The following is a 20,156-nucleotide window of genomic DNA, read 5'->3' as shown; positions in this document are numbered from 1 at the left end:
TCAGTTTAGTCAAGGTACGTCTCTCTGGAGTAATATCTACCTTCAGAAGAAGATTTTTTTTCCTTTGCATGGATTACAAAAAGCTACCAGTGTGCACTTGATGATCAAAACCAAGAACCTCTATAAATGCCATTATTCTGATTGTCACTTGAAAAGTGAGAACACTTCAGTTTTGGATGGAGTTTGTGTCACCCAGTTCACTTCAGGTCATCTCCAAGCTGCTTATGGCAAACAGACTGTATAAAATGCCATATCCTTCCCAGCGAGTGAACCGTGCCCTGACTGCCGCTTTTCTCATGGTCATTTAAAAGATTCGCATACAAATGGAACCCTTGCAGATCTAGCAGAACATCAGAAAAGTGTACCAGTCCTCCGCTCTTTCCCTGACCAAGAGAGGAATTTAGCCTTTCCAGGGAGTCAGATGCTACCTGTCTAGTAGTTATTTTGCAACTATGTTTTTGTTTTCCTATGACCCAATCTATAGCTTTAGATATACTTATTTGCATGCCCAAGTGATTTTGCAGCACTAAAATACGAAAAAAATGTTTAAGGCTATTTTAGTAATAATCAAGGATAAGTTGTTCCAGCATGCATTAAACTTATTCAATAATGGTATAGATATTGGCACACATCCAGTTTTTTCACTGTTTGTCCGTTTTACTATCATCTGAATTTAACTGATGTATTTCATGTACTCTAGTGGTTTGGGAAGAAAAATATAGAGGAATAGTGTCTGCATATGGCGTCTGCAGTTTGGCTTCCAAGGTTTTGCCAGTGGGCACATCCTGCTACCACTTCATCAGCTACTTCCTTTAAATGCAAGTGTTTCTCTGCATAATGCTCTCAAACAGAATTACCCTATCTTACACTAGTGTTACTAGAAGCAAAATTTAACCCATTTATTTCTTTATTAAAACCACTGTAGATTAAGCAATGGTGCCAGTACATTTTGTCTTTCAAATATTCAGGTAGTTGCAGTTTTGAGCCCTTTAAAAAATTGAACGAAATATCAGCTGTGAGGTACGAATATGGTGCACCTCTGTTTTCACTCACCTCCTCCACTGGCAGTAACAAAGCATAGATTTTTCACTTAGATTGTCACCTCTGCTTGACTACCAAGTAACTTTCTCAACAGACAGAAAATGCCAATGAAACAGATGGCCAGATCTCAGTGTCAAAAAAGAAGAAAATAGCATCTACCTTTCAAATGCCATGCTTCCCAAAATAATCCTGCATAAAGCAGCTACAGATCTTATGATCGCTTAAAATGTTTTTTACTATTGTGGTTATGAGGTAGGAAATAGTTTCTAAAGTTTAGAGGTGGAATCACCACCTTGAATAATAAAACAGAACCGCACAACCAAAAGCCGGGATCGTTATGTGACATACATACAGCAGTTGGCACAGCTGTCAGCCGAGAGCTCCTCAGGTGCCACTGTCTGACAAGGGGCCATTTTCTAGTCTGCTCTTGCATTTTGATAATTCATACTAAAGTGCCATTAGAGGGCAAATGTAATATTAGTCAGTAAGAGATTCAAAAGTAACTAATTCAGTAATTGAAGTGGTAGTAAACTGTAAATAAACTGGCATCAGTTTGCTTTATATTCTTTATTTAGCCTTTCAAATAACCCAAATTACTAGAGTTTCTCCTTTTTGTGAGAAAACACATCCTCCAAAATTGATCCTGTTTCCCAGCAGTCTGGAGACAGGGCTTTCTTTAGAACGTCAGATTACTCTTACCTCTAAGTGCAGGATACTAACAGCTGGTCCATTCAGTTCATGCCTGATACTGGTGCAGTAGTAAGCAAATGTTCTACACAAAGGCTGTATTGAAAGTCTTTAGTTTCAAAAGCCTGTCTGTGATTCAGCAATATACTACTTTTGGTCAGATCAAAAATAGTCACACAAAAGCACTGGTCTGATACAAATTCACCCAGAAATCTGTGACTAGCAGGGGTTTTTATTCCAGAGCAGGTATCAACTGTCCATGACACCTCCTTTCTCATAGAGCGGCTACCTTGTGTTCTACAGCAGATGATACGAAGCCCAAATAGCAGCCAGTGTAAAGCCGGCATCATGCTTTCTTCCTAATTTTTGCCCAGGCCTGATCTGGGTCACATTGTTGGAAGTATGCATGCACAGATCCAATATTAGTGCCTGTGATACCAGGGTCCAGATGGACTGGTTTAAAAAATTTGTAAGTACCATTATGTCTGGCTACCAAAACTGACCTTAGATTAATATTTATTTCTTAGAACTTCATTTTTATGGTATTATGAGCTGTAGTAGTATTTTTCCATGTATCAGCTGGATACGAAATAATAGAAGCTGATTGTTGGAGCATCTACTGTTCTTTCTCCTCCTAGTCCCTCACCCTTGGTTGTCTTTTGAACATAGGTAGTTCGCTTGAATCCTTCAAGGATCCACAAAGAAGTTTTGATCTGTTAAAATGAAACCTAGATGTTACCTCATTTTGGTTTTTTTTAGTACTGTGCCAAAATGTATAAAGTCCTTCACGAAGTTTGAATCTGATGGGCTCTTAAAGAAAGGTTTAAATGGGAATCTTCGTGAGTAGGCAGAGTTGATGATATTGCTGAATGCTGGATCTGGAATTAACTGATTCAGCACAGATTCAGGACAGATTTTGATGAAAATTAATTTGAAATACCAAAAAAAGTTCATAGAAAAAGGTTAATGTGGCAAGATAAAATTTTAGAATTACTTGTGTCATCTCATTTAATGATGTTGAATAAAAACGTTTGAAAATGCTGAATTCTAAATAACATGAGATTGGAGAATTTTCAGTTAACACAAAAGAATGTGTTAGCGTACAATCTAACAGGTATCTGCTTCCACAGGAATGCTTGTAACCAGCTGAATATTCATTTTTTTCTACCAAACTTTTCAATAGATTACTCCATAATTGGATTTGTATTAATTATACGATGTGTTTTCAGTGATTTAACTACAGTTCAGTTTCTAACGCAGAGCATATGCTCTGGCAAGACGTTTTTGTCTTTCTCAGGCATGTGCTAGTTGTGAGATGTGGTCTTTCATTAGTTTTCCACAAAAATGCTCCTGTCAAGAAGGTTTCTAAAATGCCGTTATTGTCACTGGAGACTTTTACGCAAATCCTTGTAAATGAAAGTTTATTACTTTTTTTTTAATAAGGTTTAAAACCATTATTTTTATTTTTTTAACATTTCAGAGTGTTTTACCTTACTTTTCTGTTACCTAGTGCATTCCATTTGACTTTTGGAATCCACCACTGCTCCCTAAAGGACTGAAGGGATGCTGGAAGATACTTATTCAACAAACCTTCTTTGGACTGTATTCATCCTCTTACATAAGAAGGAGAGGGAGCCGAAGCCTCAGTCTAGTCCTAGTGGCTGGTCTCAATAACGAACCAACCCCAGTGTGGGATCCAAGGAGCCACGTGGTCTTTAAGAAAAGTGCACAAGGAAGACAGCGCTTTACGGCTAATATTTTGCTGCAACAAGACGTTTTGCTCTCTGATTGCACTTTCTCTTTGCTGTATGGTGCTAGTTGTTTTAAGGACCAAAATTATGTTCCTAGGTGAGCTTTTTTTTCATCTCTCACCTCTGCACATACCTGCCCTAGCTTTATCTCAGTCTCAGTCACTTGCACTCTGTTTTGGATGGAGTAGTGGAAGGGGGTATAGGTAATCTGTCATGAACTTCTTTCTGCTTCATTACTCCTGAAGTCCCTGTTGTCTTTACCATTTCACTGGTTTTAATTCTTGTCTTCTTGACTATATTTTTGCTTTTCATACATATTTACGTCCACTCATGCAGAGGGTTTTTTCCATCTTTTGAATCGACAGAAATCCACTTTCTTCTTTTAGCATTTTTACTGTAAATTTTCTTCATTTAACTACTTTCTTTTGAGAAACAGCCAGTGTCTAGGAAACTTACTACTTAATAGCCAACTTTTGTCCTCACTTTGGAAAGCATTGTAGGCTAGAAGTAATGTGCTGGGTAACACAACAGCACATTCACAATCACTGCTTCCTAGTCATTCCTTCTCTTTCAGGCCAGAGCAACTAGATCAGAAAGACAACACTTTTGAATTGAAAAAGGGACTTGATCAGGGGCTGTATAGTAAAGTGTTTATTGCTTGTGCAAGGCACAGCTATCCATCTTTCTAATCAATCTCTTCAGATGTGTAAACAGTGTGGCATTGGCTGGGACATCAGGAGTGTCTCAGTGGAAGCAGAATAGGTCTGAGTTATATCTTGGCTCAGATTACGCCTTCTGTCCTTTCTGGAATAAGAGAATCCTGGTCTTGAGACTTTTGAAATCGTACCTGCACACCCCTTATCTTGATGAGCAAGAGTACAGGGTAGTTCTTTCTCTCATGGATTTCTGCCTGGTGCTGAGGCTCACTGTTGGCCACAACTGCTAGCAGTGGTAGCTCTTATTCTCAGAGTTCGTCACTGAAGTCCTGCATTCCTGCCAGTGACGTCTGGGCATCACCTCCGTGCCAGTATCACCAGGACAAATCTTTGCCTGTTGCCAAGAGACATCTCAGTTCAGACATATAATACACAAGTTCTCACACATAATACATCAGTCCAGCAGCCATAGAGATGCCTGTTTATCTCTTTAGCCCCTTCCAGAAAGTAGTTTGTGCCAGTATTGTCAGCCTCGAAGGCAGCTGTATCAATGGCTTCTTGCAATATATTTAAACTATGAGACCTCCAGAGGAGCTAGCAGTCCAAGAAAATAAGCAACCATCATAAAGCCTTAGTTACTTTGCATCTGTTATGTTAAAGTACTTGAGACTGATAGGTATGGGCTAAAAAAAAAAGTATGGTTTTTTTTCGAAGTCAGAGATTTCAGACTGAAATGTTGTCCTTCTGCTATGACATTATTTCTATGGAATAAACTATTACTAGGCTCTTGAAAGGAATATGAGCTGTCAAGTGAGCTCAGAAGTAACACTTTAAAAAAAACACCCTCAAGTGCCAATGTAGTGCTACTTAAGCTAGTACATTCCTACACATGTGGAGATAGTAATGCCAATGTGTGAATTGCCATTTTATTGGCACTTTTCAAAGTGCAAATAATTTTTGCTTTTTAAAGTATTACAGACACGGTACAGTTGTGTATTATGGCACTACTAGGAGCTTCCACATTTCTGCCATCTTTCATGAGCAGTCATGTGATGTACTCTGGGTACCTATTGCTTTTTCTTCAAGCTCACTGTTTCATACTTTTCTCAACTGGGGCCTTACACTATAATTATTTTTTTTCTCTTCATAACAAAGGGGGTATTGCAAACACTTAGGAATAAGCTTTTTAAAAGTACTTCCTCTCATGTTTCCCATTCCATATGGTGGTACTTGTTCTGTGCAGTGGAAATCTGCAGGAGAGCATCAGGAGAAAGTTAAAGGACCAAAAGGCTCTGATCCTCTGACTTCAAAGGCATTTGGGGTTACAACACTTAAAGGGAAAATTCTGACAACACCTGATCCAATATCATTTTTGTTTTTACTGGCTCTTACTTTGTTCTATTGAATTTTATTCCCCTTGAAATTTGTGGTCAGACTGAAGCACTGACAGGGCAATTATCACCTTTAATTGTATGTTTGTAAAGCTTCTAGCATGGCAAGACTGAGTTTAGTGGCAGACCTTAGGTGGTAGCATAGTATGATGATTAAATTAGTGTAATTTCTTTTCGAGCAGTAGCCATTTACTGTTGGTGTGTCTAGATGCAGTGATCCTCCTGCATGGATTGTAAGCCAGGTTAGCTTGTGCAGTCCTCACTTTCCCACAGGAGTGCTTACACAAATAGTCCAATAGCTCTCTGAGATTAAGAAAAGTGCTGTACTTTGCTGCCAGGTCGTTGGGGAGCTGCCAATCATGAACTAGTATGAACGCTGTACTAATGAAAGTCTTCTTACTTTTTGTACAGGGATCAGCTGGCTTACCTGGAGAAACCGGGCCATCTGGAAGCCTTGGCGAAAAGGTATAATAGCGTATCTGACTACTCAGCAGCAAAAATCAGCAACAAAATATTGGTGAGAGATTGTTTACTGACCACTCACAAAGCTAATATTCGTGTAGCTATTTCACAGCACAGGGATGTAATAAATGGTAACCCAAATGCTGTTATTTGAAGTGTGCATCTGGTATCCTCGATTTTACTTGACAATGAATTTAGAGTTGATAGATCTGATGTCTTGTTCATATTGTGGCACTTACTTTACTCTCCACTGCTATTGATTCACAGAAACTAGCATAAATTATACTTGTTTTATATAGTAGTCACTGGTTATGCACTGCTACGTAATGAAGAGACAAAAGAAGAATGGTAAAATTTGGCTGTATGCATTAACTGAGTAAAGAAGAGAACATTGTGAGTTTTGTCTGCTGTGCAGTAACAGTTGTGTTTATGAAAGCAAAGTTTGGCAGACTTCATGTGACTAGAACAGTATAAATAGCCTAAGCATATTTGACATGGTTTTATTTAAGTGAAATGTTTTAAAACTGAAAAACAGGAAACTATTACTGGACTGCATGTCAGTTTCAATTATAATAATAACATAATTGTTTGTCAGAATGATCCAGCACCATTTATATTTATTCCATGCAGGGCTGAATTATTTCACCTAGACTGGTGGCTGCTGTTTAGATGTTTTGTTCAGAAAGTCTTAATAAAGTATTAGAACTTCAATGAAAATCTGATTATGACTTATATAAAAAGCGCTGCTTGTTAAAACTGAAATTTAGACAAGTCTCATATGGTTTTAATTATAATATCATCTTAGAACTCAGTGTCAAAGAATTCTGTTCTTTGTAGTTACACTTGGGCCAACAACGATTGCCTTGGTATAGTGCTGCTAGTTTAGCTAGGAGGGAAAGGCAGTAAAAGACTAATTAATTTATCAGTAAATGGAAGCAAGATTCTTCATGGTGCAATAATTATTGTCATTGCTATGCTGTTTCTGTAGAATTTGTTATCTTCCTCTTTTATGGATTAAATATTACAATGTAAACATGCTGTGTGGATTTAAATGGTGAACATAATTCCAGTATAATTATTTTAAAAACACGTGTCTTTAACAGTATGCAACATAAAATATAGCACTATCACTACATCATGTGTACTATCTGCAATAGAAGTGTAATATTTGTATGGGGGTAATCTACGGCCAAGCCTGGTGTTTGGGCTAAATGTTATACAAATAAAAGGTGAGAAAGTGTGTAAGAGAAGACAAAGACCCTTCCTACTTCCCCTGCTCCAATGGCTTCTGCAACTGCTGAAGGGCTGGTCTTGCTTTTAGGTCTGTACTTGCCCAACATACTGAAGAAATGAGGGAGAAGGGAACAAGATTTTCTTTTTTGCTTGTTTATTGTGGTGACTTTTGTTGATTAAAGAAGAACGTAATTGTAAACGTGATGTACCCAACAGAGAAAAGGTATCTGCTAACTGCAGTTCACAAAGACTGATGTACCAAATCTCTTCTTCAGTTTTCTAGGAAAGACAGAGAAATTCAGTTTTATCACCTTTTCAAAATATGGGTGGGCTTGTAGGAGGAAAGAGTGCAGAAATTCAATGAAAGTGAAAAAGGCCTCTGCACTGTTTCTGAAAGACAGTCCCTGAACCAATGGTGTTATGCACTGCAAAAAGTTGTTCCCTTTAGCAACCAAGTCTTTTGTAGACTATGGGCTACAACCCTCATGAAAGACCTCTTGGATTGCTGCGGTATTGTTATTGCAGGTTAGCCTTGTTGGCCAGATACGCCTGGCTCAATGTACATGGAACGAGTCGGGGAAAGAGTGCTCGCTATTATTTTCTTTTTCATTTTTCTTTAAAGGGAGAGCGAGGCAGTCCAGGACCAGTAGGTCCTCCTGGGGAGAAAGGTGTCACGGTAAGTCAGAAATGATGTAGAATCCATAGTTATGTTACTTACAAAGGCACTTTACTTTCCAAAACAATAATAAATTCTCACTCTTCTAACTGTGTAGGCTTTATGGAAAACAATAGTATTTGATGTGTTGTCCTAGGCAGTTTCATTTAGCAGCTTTATCCCCTCTGTGGAAGCGGCCTTGCAAAGTGATCTGCTGAATGAAGCAGCAGAGCAGCTTTTTTTTTTTTTTTAAAGGCTCTAAGAAGTCTTACATGAAAAATTAAACACAGTTAATTGAAAGGAGAGATAAATAAAGGAGGGAAAGTACATGAATGAACTCCTGTATAGACTGGCTTAACACAGGTTATACTCATAGACAGACTGGTAACCAGCATCACCTCTAATTCCACTGCACACCAGTACGCAGACAGCCCCTGGGTGCCACTCTGGTGGGAGGACCAGCTTCCTGACAAGGCCACTTGTCCTAGGATGCTACGTTTCATGCAGCATTGTACACTCTAGAGGCCACTGTCATGTTAAGTAGGTTGTTGGGCACAGAAGTAAAATGCTGTACACCTGTGCACATTGTCACATTAATGTTGAAGTTCTCAAGGAGAAGTGGTTAGCATTTGGTTGTGTGTTTGCTTACTGGAGCGTTGTGATGGCTCCAGAATGTATAGAGAATGCATTTTGTCTTGGCCAGTCCCGCCTATACCAGATGTGCCCACTTTCTGTTCCCACTGTCACAGCCTTGACATGAGGATTTTGAAATTAATTTAGAACTCATCAGCTTTTCTTTCAGTAAACCCCTGTCAGCTAGTGTCCATGTGTGGGAAAACTTCTTAGGTTGCTTTAATGATTATTGTGATATATCCAAACAAATACCCGTTTTCTAAAGAAAACTTTGGGAATAAATTTTGCAAGATTGAACATGTTATTAACTTATCTCTGATTTCTCAGAGAAGTAACTGGATTTATTACTGTTATTATAATAACAATTTGATAAAACTGTTCTGTCTTTTCTGTATTTATTTCAATTCTAGGGCTACCCAGGACCTCCGGGAGGCCCTGGACCTGTGGGGCCAGAAGGATTACCTGTGGGTATAGAGTGGTGCTTTGGTTTGATATAAAATATACCATTTTCAAATTGTCTTTTTCATAGAATCATAGAACCATAGACTGCTTTGGGTTGGAACGGACCTTTAAAGGTCATCTAGTCCAACCCCCCTGCAGTGAGCAAGGACATCTTCAACCAGATCAGGTTGCTCAGCACCCCATCCAACCTGGCCTTGAATGGTTCCAGGGATGGGTCTTCCACTACCTCTCTGGACAATCAGTTCAGTGTTTCACCACCCTTATGGTAAAGAATTTCTTCCTTATATCCAGTCTAAATCTGCCCTCCCTGAATTTAAAGCCATTACTCCTTGTCCTGTCACAACAAGCCCTGCTGAAAATATTTTCCCCATCTTTCCTAGAGGCCCCCTTCGGGTACTGAAAGGCTGCTTTTTGCTGTACTGAAGCTAAGAACGGTTTCTAATTTGTACTGCAGTCTATGAAAGTGTCATGAAAATTTACTCATCTGAACACAAAGTCCGTTCACCTGCTCCTTACCAGGATGATCCATGAGAGACAAGAAAACTAATTATATCATTTACTCATCCATTTAAAAATCACTCTGTTGAGACAAGTAGGGGAATAGAATTTTTAAAGCATGGTTTATAATTGCACAACAATTTTATTTTTAATTTGTTAATGCCTAATATAATTTAAATATAATCATTATGTGTTCAGTTTCATTGCTAATAAAAAATAAATTTTATTCTAATTTGCTGTGTATAATTGTCTAATAATTTGGCTACTATGGGTCTTCAGTACAGACAAAAACTGAATCTCTTATCACAAATTATTAGGGTTTTTTAACATAATGTTACTTCAAGTACAAGTATCCTTTAGCAATTTTGGGATGTTGGACAGAAGTAATTTATCCAACAGTTGCATCATGATTTCTTATTCAGAATAAAGTTCTGTAGAGTCTCTTATTTAGATTTTTCTAGATAAATTGTACTAACACAATCAATTGAATTTGAACCATGTGTGAAAGTGATTTATTTGTGTTAGTTGATTGACTGTTGATCAATGTGCATGAGCCTTGTAGTTTTCAGAAACCTGTGTGTACAAGACAATGAGTAATAACTTTATTTGACATGTAGGGACCTTCAGGTACAAGAGGACCACCAGGGCCACAGGGACCTAAAGGAAGAAGAGTAAGTAATATTGTTGTTTCATGTTACTTGAAGTAGAGAGCAGTGTGTTGCTGGTATGAATCTGCCATGTAACCCATGTATAGTTAATTCCTTTAAACTCTGTCCTCCAGACTCAAGCCACTCATACTGAAATCAGACAGATGATACTTGTCTTTCCATTTGGGAAATGATATGAATCTTCATTTCTCCTCACATTATGGTTAAATGGGGTTTTGCCATTGATTTCAGCTGAGAGCAGGACCAGAACCAAAATGACCACTGGCTTTATTTCTGTGTACGTAAATATGCAAATGTTGTTATTTGTAACTGCCATTGGACTGTTTCAATGTTCTAAAGACTTTTCTTTATCTGCATGTCGTTTATGTCTTTGGAAAGACAATCAAAATTACCCAAACGTAGTTCTGAGAGAGGAAGAAGTAAAGTCAGAAGATAGTGTATGCTCGAATTTCAGTCCTCTGATTAGATGGTCATTTCTGTTTTATGCATTTTTATCAGGGAAGTGGGAATCATTTTTCACTGTATACAGAACACTAATCCAATGCCCACATAAGCAAAGAGGGAGCCTGTCCACGTTAATTTGGATGAGCATTTGATCACAACACATAAAATCAGTATCAATGCAAATATTGCTGTTACCTTGTGATGGTTGGCTACATGCTTTTCATACATAATTCGCTTCATAAACCCCACCAGTCACTTGTACTTCCCGTCTGGAGGTTTTTTGGTCATGTTTTTGCAGTCTGAGCTCAAGGTGCCTACAGGAAGCACTTCCAGTTTGTAGTATAGATGGGTTTGGTTGCAGCGTGAGCAAGTGTATTGTCTCTGTATCTATGGAGCTTGTCGAGAATAGCAGTGAAGATGCACCCTTCTAACATTATCCTTACCTAGCTGTTCGACAGCATATCCAGGCTTCCTATGAGACCCGTACAACTCATACCGGTGGCTGGACCATCAGTGTGTCTTCACAGTGGTATTGGCATCAGGCAGTGCTTACCACTGATTCCTGAAAAAGTCCCCGAATCCGTGTCAGTGAGATAATTTTCTTTCTGTTGTAGGAAGCAGAAACTTCTGTTGCTACAGCAAAATACAATTATAACCTTCCCTTATCCTCCTGCGTTATTACAATGTGTATGTTTTCTAAGAAAATACATGGTAAAATTTGAAAAGTTGTGAGTTCTGCAGGTTCTGTTCTAGTTAAACATAGATACTTGAGAAGCATGCATTGCATTTTAAAAATATTTCAGATTAGAAAATAGTGTGATTAGCAAACTTTGTAATACAAAATTTATTAACTATATATCTTCTACATTACTTTTTTGTGATTGCTGAATTATTAAATAAGAGATTAGGTAAAGAGTTATGTTTTCAGTACATTCAAAATAGTATAGATGAATATACTATATATTTGAATATTAATGTATATTTGAAACCATTTTTTAATATTTGTTATATTTGAAATATGCAATATTTTGAATATTCTGTAGATTCAAAATATGCAATGCTTAACAACTTCGCAGTACACTACAAGATTATTCATAAGAGAAATTTCATGTTTCAAATCATTCTTCCTTCTTTAGTATGGTTTCATACTTCCTTTGGAAGAAATCTGTTTTAATTTACCTCTTTGTTCATGGTGCAGTTTGTAGGAACAATTTGTAAAATGTAGCAGATGAAACATATAATTTCTGTTAACACTTTGCAATAGTGGCTCTGAGTTACCTGGTATTAGAGAGCTTTCCAGCTGTCAATGCCAAGTGTTTGGGGCTTGGTTTTTGGTTTGTTTTGTTTTGTTTCAGACATAGAATATAATTTATCCCAGATTTCAGTTTCTTTAAATGGGTGAAGCAGATTTGAGCATATATCTACATACACTTAGAACTTCTTATGCTTGTCTGAAGTACCTGTCAGTAGGAGATTTGTCTGAGTCTGCATTTCAGGATTAAAGAAGTTATCATCTCAGCAGCTCATGGAAAAGGACATCATCAGAGAGAATCTTTATGGTCTTCTGAAAATAGTCTTCATTTTTCCCTGTGGAAATGTGGTTTTTTAAAGCCTATTTAAAAGAATATATTAGTAAAGATTTCTTTCTGGGGCATTAATTTGCTAATTTAATAATGACTTATCTGTAAAAAAAACCCCAAACACAAAATCATATACACTAAGAAATATTCAGTATTACTTTGATGATTTTACATGCAGAAATAGCAAATGCTTTCCACATCTCACGGGTCACCTGCTTATTTTCTGCACTGAATTTGTCACACGTACGTAATCTATCAGTGCCCAGAAAAATGAGTTTACTGAGGTCTGTTTGTCAGGCAAAACCAAAATGCAGATATATTTGATTATGCAACACATCTAACAAAATTCAAAGAGAAACCTTCTAGCTGCAGAAGGCTAGAATCCACCCCCACAGATAAGTACAGTGAACTACCAAGAATTGGTGTAAGCAGGAGTGTCCAACCCCAGGCATCAGCTAGCAGGGAAGTAGCCCCTGAAGTGTTTAAAAGGGTGCTTATACAAATGTGTTCAGTGGAGAGAGGCTGTAGGGGCTCCTAGGAGCCCTGCGTTAGTAATTAAGGCAGCCTTCTGACAGGAGTGTGAATCTCTGCTTTGATTTAGAGCAGCGGAGGGAAAAAACAGCCATTTTGCTTCACAGGCAGATTTGAAAATGTAAATCAAAACAGAAATGCAAAACAATTGTGAGGCTGAAAAGAAGTAGCATCTTGGCACCACTTTTTCTTCAGTGGCCTGATTCAATGAAACGAATGGGTGCCTTACCTCTGTGTGATTTCAGAGGGAGCATGTCTGAAAGTGAATTACGTGCTGAAGCCTTATGCTGAATTGAGACACAGTGGAATCAGCCATCAGATAAGGAGTGCACGTGTGCAATCATTTTCACTGTAAAATGCTGATGTTTGAGCTTCATCTAAAAAAGAAAATGTCTTGAGCCCTACTGGTCAACCAGAGTTGCAGTGTGACTGGTGGCCTATAGGATGCGATGAGATAGAAGGCCAGCTCAAAAGTAATTTGGTGTAGGTAGTTGTCTCTGAGATTGGTACTGAACTGCTGCAGGTTGTACGTTTTAATTCCTCTGGAGATAGCGTTCCCCTCTGAGCTCCTCCTCTGATCCTTCCCTCCCGGCAAGTCCATCTGCCGTCATCATCAGAGCTGGAGTCAGAGCCAAGCTACTCACATGGACGTGAGTCCTCTCCGCAGGCTCTCCTCCCCCCCGGCAGCATCTGCTATCAGGTGATTGTTTTTGTGGGGGAAAGACTTATTTTAATTCAGATTCTATTTTGAAGGTAGAGATAGTTTTTATTTAAGGAGTGTCACATCTTCTGCCAACTGAGACGGGAATCTTTGAGAGAGTCTGTCTCTGTGATTTTGGCAGCACATCATGGAGTACATTGCTTATAATTAAAGATCACTCAAAATAAATCCCAAACATCCCAAGCTCTGTGGAAGTCCCAGTTTAGAGCTGTGGTTTGTGCCTTTAATTCCATCCAGCATGACTGGGAATGCTTCGTGGAAGGGGGTCTCAGAGCAGAGCCAGGTCTTTCGGCTCTGCCAACAAACTCCCACTGAAGCCACTGAGAATTTTGTCTGCTCTCAAGATCAAAATATCGGACCCAAAGTAGAATCTTGCAGAAGGAAAATATCTTGGGGGCCCTGAAACCTGGGGTTTGTCATCACTGGATTCAGAAAGAGAAGTGTCAGAACCCCGAGCTCTGTGTGGCAGGCCTTGGAAAAATGCATACCATTGTCACCCACAGAAGTTAAATAGAAGCATATGGAAATTCCCCTTTGTTGTGTACTGAAACAAGAACCTATCCTGTCTTCGCAGCTGGAATCTGCAGGAAGTCTTAGGAGCGCTGACCCTCTACTTCCGCACTATCACAGAATAGAATTCCTCCATCTCATAAATTCTGGACCTTTCAGCAACCAGTTTGTGTCCAAGATTACCCAGCAGCATACTTCTCCCGGAGAGTATCCAGCTGCTCAGTCTCTGGTACACCTGGGAGTTCTGGCCAGCTGAAGGCAGGCTGTCTAGGAGTCTATGGAGTATCTTGCTGTCAGGGTATTTTGGGGGGATGTGTCACTGAGCAAAGTGCTAGCACAGAGCTTCCTCAGCTCATGCTAAAGACTTGATGCACTTCAGCTGCAATCATGTGGAAGGTTGGGTCCTTTTCGTAGAATCGTAGAATAGTTTGGGTTGGAAGGGACCTTATATCCAGTCCAAATCTACCCTCTCTTACTTTGAAACCATTACCCCTTGTCCTGTCACAACAGGCCCTGCAAAAAAGTCCCCTTCTTATAAACCCCCTTTAAGTACTGAGAGGCCACCATAAGGTCTCCCTGGAGCCTTCTCTTCTCCAGGCTCAACAGACCCAGCTCTCTCAGCCTTCCCTCATGGCAGAGGTGTTCCAGTCCTCTGATCATTTTTGTGGCCTCCTCTGGACCCGCTCCGACAGGTCCATGTCTGTCCTGTGCTGAGGGCTCCAGAGCTGAGAACTCTAGGTGGGGTCTCACCAGAGCGGAGCAGAAGGACAGAATTACCTCCCTCGACCTGCTGGCCACGCTGCTTCTGATCCAGCCCAGGATACGGTTGGCCTTCTGGGCTGCGAGCGCACTTTGTCGCCTCATGTCCAGCTTTTCATCCACCAGTACCCCCAAGTCCTTCTGGTCAGGGCTTCTTTCAATTCCTTCATTCTCCAGCCTGTATTGATACTGGGGATTGCCCTCACCCAGGTGCAGGACCCTGCATTTGGCCTTATTGACCCTCAAGAGTTTCACATGGGTCCACTTCTGAAGCTTGTTGAGGTCCGTCTGGATGGCAGCTTGTCCCTCAGGCATGTCAACCCCACCACTCAGCTTGGTGTCATCTGCAAACTTGCTGAGGGTGCACTCGATCCCACTGTCTAGGTCATTGTTGAAGATATTAAACGGTACTGGTTCCAGTACAGACCTCTGAGGGAAACCACATCTCCATCTGGACATTGACCACTACCCTCTGGATGCAACCATCCAACCAATTCCACATCCACCAAACAGTCCACCCATCAAATCCATCTCTCTCCAATTTAGAGAGAAGGATGTTGTGGGGGACCATGTCAAAGGCCTTACAGAAGTCCAGATAGGTGACATCCGTAGCTCAAATACTTTCTCAGACTCTTTTGTGACCTGCCTTTTTTTTTTTTTTTTTTAGTGTTAATGTCATGAAAACACAGAGGGAGAACCCTGCTTTGTAGATACTTCAATGGCAGAATGGCACTCTAGGGAGTGGGAATATCTGTTTCTAAGAGAAGCAATTTCTTTCCGTGACTGGAGAGAAGAAACACATTAGTCTGAAAGACATGCTGGTGGCAGTGTAAGCAGCCATGAAGCTGTTGTTGTGTGGGTTTTTTTTGTTGTTCTTGTTTGCTAGTGTGTGGAGATGGAAAAAACCACAATGTCAGAGACTGGTGCTCCTTTTAGTTCATACCATTATCTCCAATTAATACAACTATAGCTTTTAATTTGAGAGGAAGAGGTCCTGTATCATTAGATTCATTTCATGAGTGAGACAGAAGCAAAATTCTCAACAGCTGCTAAGACTCTTAGCAGTTAGTATTCTTCAGGCTGATGTTTGGTGTTTGGAATCTTAAAAGCAAGAATTTTTCTGCTCTTGCTTTCCTGGAATGCAGCTCATGAAATTCATTTTGAAAACGCGGATAAATGACATAGTGAAGTTTCATAAATTTGGGGTCAGACAATAGCATCTTATGTCAGTAGCAGCCAGTGGCATTAAGAACCTCAGTTACCTAAGGACATCAGTGCTCCGCTTTAATGAGTAGTACCTTTTACACTTCTCACAGCAGGGAATATGGAACCTAGAAAAATTTGTGTGCTTCAGGGTTATGTGGAACAAGTGGCCAGTGTGCTTTGTGCTACCTCAATAGCTGAGTGTGTTCATCTGTTTTAATTGCTCAGAAGAAGTGAAATTAAAATTGATGTCATTTTCTAATATTCTTCTGTGTCAACCACCAGAAAAGAGGAGTAGCTATGTAGTATGTTATTTTCCACTCTGCTTATATTTAGGAGGCAGGATGAGAAAGAACAAAAAGAGTTAATTGGTGCTTTTTGCCTTCTTAGATGAACTTTTTTTCAGCTTATCATCCTAGAGTTTTCAATGTAATATGTTCCGTTTCAGAAACAAAGCTGAACCCATGCCAAAGAAAAAAGTAGTAGCAATCATTTGGCAGCCTTACTCCTCAGCTCTGCTGCAACTTAAATTAAATAACAGCAGGCAAATCATGTGTACCTCTCATTCTGTGCTAGCTCTAGTAGGAAATGATACAGATCCAATTAATCTGTGCCAATAATGAGTCACACAATACTATTTATACAAATGTTGTGGTGTGCTTTTATTAGAATATTAAATTGCCTTTCCCTTGGATTCCTGCACCCTGTTCTGTGGCTGGCTAAAGGTCGGCTAACGGCAGGCATGGCCCAGAGCCAGAAGCTGAGCAGCATGTTGATTTCTGTTACTTTGTTTTCAATTCCAGATTATATAGTAGAAGTGTTTTGAATGGTAGGCCTTTTTATTTGATTATCAGTAATCAAATCAGTTGTCATTCACTGCCTAATGATTGGGCTGTCAATGTGGACAATGATTAAAAGGAAGTCACAAGTGTTCAAATAATATACCTGTTAATATTATTAATGATAGAAGATAAAACCTGGAAAGAAATTCCTTTATTACACAAATCTGTGCAATCAAAATGTGTCCTTCCTCCTTGAATATTTCATCTTGAGATTCTGTCCACTGATCAGCCCTGTGGAGGATGCACAAAGACAAATGACGGGTCATGTGTCTAAAAAGTCAGAGAAACATTAAAACTATCCTGCAATTGCTCAACTTAACATTCTCAATTTCCTCTTTCCTGTGTTGTGCTGGGTGATTCCTCTGAAGCTCTTCCATTAGCTTTTCTCCCCTTTTAACCCCCAACTGAATGACCTGTCCTCACTCCATCGCAAAGTTTCCTCCTGTCCCTTTTCCTCCCGTTCTTTGAGGCATTTCACGTGAAAGGAATATCAGATCACAGGACTCTAAACCTGCTTAGCCTGCCTTGACTTTTCATCACAACCCATTTTGTGTGCATTATAGATAGCAGTTACAGAAAAAGTGCAGAGCAGTAACCTGACATGGATTTCGTCAAGATGTTTAGCTTTCTTTTAAACTATGAGATATAATAATTCAATAATTGGGCATAGTTACATAATATTAACATGATGCCCAGTCTTGTTCCTATAAAGGCCTCCATCACCCTTGAAAACACTGTTAGTGTTTTGGTTCTGATCTCTGCATGCGCCAAAGTCACCAGGAGTTTTTTCCACAGACTTCAGTATCCTTTGGTTTGGGACCTTTCTGATTGAGAGCCATGCAGCAACCTAGAGAGTCTTCTTCTGTGGCCTCTTTTCTCCTCTAACTTAAAACACTGGCTGTAAATACTCAGTCATGGCTTAGACCAAAATAAGAAAGGTGGCCAGGCTAACCCAAGGATTGCCTCACAAAAGCTGCATCCCAAATTACCAAGGTATCAAAAGTATTCAGAGAGCTGTCCCTACCTGTTCATTTTCCTTTTCCTGCGGTTTCTGTGTGTCCCCTCGTGCCGCCCAGAAGCAGCAGTGCAGAAATACTGACAGATAAGCTTCTCATGGGATATTCCTGTCCCTGCCAGGGGCTATAATTACAGATCAACTCATAGGAAGGGCCTTTTCTGATGCCAGCCCAGATGCCACCAGGACAGCTGTTGTGTCTCATCCTCCACTGCATACTGCTGTGAAGAGCCTTGCTCTGTCTTGATACTTACCTAGCTCTTGTTTTAAAGTGGTCATTTGTTTTAGGTTGTTATTAACTGATTTTAATTTTATTTTCCATACCTAAACAGTCATGGTGTGTAGAACTATGGAAATAACCTTCTAAGAGTGGAAAAAAATATTCTTTTCTATTTTGCTCATGATCTGTTATAAGGATTTTTCATTTGCTTGTAAACTAATTGATTTAGATTTTGAATCTTAAATAATAATTTCTGAATATTTTGGCAATAAATATTTGCTATATTGTAATACAGTAATATAACAGGTTATCTTTGTTTGTTATGAGGAGTCAGTTTACAAGAGACATTTTAGTCTAACAATAGAGCAGTTCACTATGCAAGATTATAAATTGCTTTTCATCTTAAACTGGTTTACTAATGTAAGTACCTTATCTGCCTGTTTTAGAGTCTTACTAGCAAGCTGGATTTTTGCATGTGCAACTTATAATATGCTCAAAAGCAAGCACTCCATACAACCAGTGCTCGTCTAAATTCTTCTAAGTATGTGTCTGTTGCATGTATTCAAAGTGGATGGAAAAGAGAGCAGAAAATATCAGCCTGCAAGCTGGCTGCAACAGAGTCCCTGAACACTTTGTTTACATGTTTTTCCAAAAATCTTTCTTGTTAAATTCATATTTCAGCAAACCAGAAACTTATTTTATTCTTTGAAGCTTTATTTCACACTTAACTTACCATGATAATTGTTTTTTGTGCTAAGAAAACGTTTCCCCTCTCCTAAAGTTTATGTTGCATCTTCCTTATGATAACCAAAAATAATACATAATTAATATTCCAAATCACTTGTTCACTGTTCAGGGGCCAAGAGGGCTAGATGGTCCTCCAGGAGAACCAGGAACACAAGGCATTAAGGTGAGTACTCGCATTGCTCAGTACTATAAAAAACACTGAGATAGACCATAACAGAGAAGAAAAGAAAACAACCAACCAACCTAGCATGTCAGAAGCCATAAAGTTCTGTTTAATCCAGGAGGAGATTTGCAAATTTCTGCGTCCTTCAGGTACTTCCTTATTATGGCACAATCCCTTCTAAGCCTGAATCTGCACTTTCTGCAGGGTTACCCAGCATTTAAACTGATAGCAACTGTATGTAGCGTATCTATCAAATGCACGTAGAATTCACACATTATTGGTTATTTATCAGGGAGAAAGAGGTGATCCGGGAAAGAACGGAGTTCCTGGGCTCATTGTAAGTATTGGAGCAAATCTTTGTAGTAAGCCATAACACAGTTACTACTAACTTCTGAAGCTGTGTTTAGAAATTATCTGAAGCCAGCGTTGTCTTTCAATATGTCTCTTTGACTAGGGTAAAGCTGGAAATCCAGGAGAGAGAGGAGATCAGGGTACTCTTGTGAGTATGATATTCTCTAGTACTCCTACTAAAAATAAATAATAATCCACAAAATCTCATACTTTGTTTCACACTCGGATATGAGGGAATTTGTCTGCTTTAGAACAGCTGGAAAACTCTGACAGTACGGTTTGCATTTATTCATACAAAGGATCAGGGACAGAAGTGAGAGTAAGTGTGAACATGGTCTAGTCTGCTACAAGACCAGTGTTTTCATGGATGATTGTCCACAGAATACGGTTATGATGGGAAATTGCAACAGAAGAAATGGCCATTGTAGTTAGTAGGAGGGTCCTAGAAGTTGCTTTTTTTTTTTAGTTTTATTGTAGTTTTAAGGGAGGGAGTCGTTGTGACATAGAAAAATAATTCTTTTATAGATTTTAGGGTAGATGTATACTGTCAATGTTGGGATAAATGTAGAGAAATGTGTAAAATGTGTATCATGTATAGCAGAAAATTCCTCCTTTTAGGCCTTCTTTCAGTGGAAATCTAAAATGTTCTAGCTGAGACTTTCTTTTACAAAGAAGGTTACCACTCAGTCCAAATTTTACTGGATTTTCAATAAGGAAGGAAGCAGAAAAGCAGAAACAAAGCAGCAATGGTAGTGATTTTGTGCTGAAATTGAGACTCAAAATGTTGGTTGTCACTTTAGTTCTCTTGCTGCTTCTGCTTAGATTTAAGAGCTTGTTGCCTCTCACCTATGACACGACAAGTTTTCATTCACTAGGACTTTTAGGTGTATTTATATATACAGAAATGAATGAAGCAAAACCTTATTAGGTTGA

The 20,156-nt window shown here is 39.2% G+C and overlaps 1 protein-coding gene across 6 annotated transcripts in view; it reads left to right on the top strand.

The window, feature by feature from the left end:
* The window catches only part of COL24A1 (collagen type XXIV alpha 1 chain), a 156,884-nt gene that overhangs the window by 92,607 nt on the left and 44,121 nt on the right, over positions 1 to 20,156 (top strand). For all 6 annotated transcript variants that reach the window (XM_075424849.1, XM_075424851.1, XM_075424850.1 and 3 more), the window contains 7 exons: positions 5,938 to 5,991; positions 7,844 to 7,897; positions 8,920 to 8,973; positions 10,087 to 10,140; positions 18,819 to 18,872; positions 19,165 to 19,209; positions 19,327 to 19,371. In XM_075424849.1, the coding sequence (XP_075280964.1) occupies positions 5,938 to 5,991; positions 7,844 to 7,897; positions 8,920 to 8,973; positions 10,087 to 10,140; positions 18,819 to 18,872; positions 19,165 to 19,209; positions 19,327 to 19,371 (360 nt within the window). The remainder of the gene's footprint in view (positions 1 to 5,937; positions 5,992 to 7,843; positions 7,898 to 8,919; positions 8,974 to 10,086; positions 10,141 to 18,818; positions 18,873 to 19,164; positions 19,210 to 19,326; positions 19,372 to 20,156) is intronic.

This window comes from Opisthocomus hoazin, chromosome 6, assembly GCF_030867145.1.
Source record: "Opisthocomus hoazin isolate bOpiHoa1 chromosome 6, bOpiHoa1.hap1, whole genome shotgun sequence".
Lineage (NCBI taxonomy): Eukaryota > Metazoa > Chordata > Aves > Opisthocomiformes > Opisthocomidae > Opisthocomus > Opisthocomus hoazin.
This window is presented reverse-complemented; position numbering and strand designations above follow the sequence as displayed.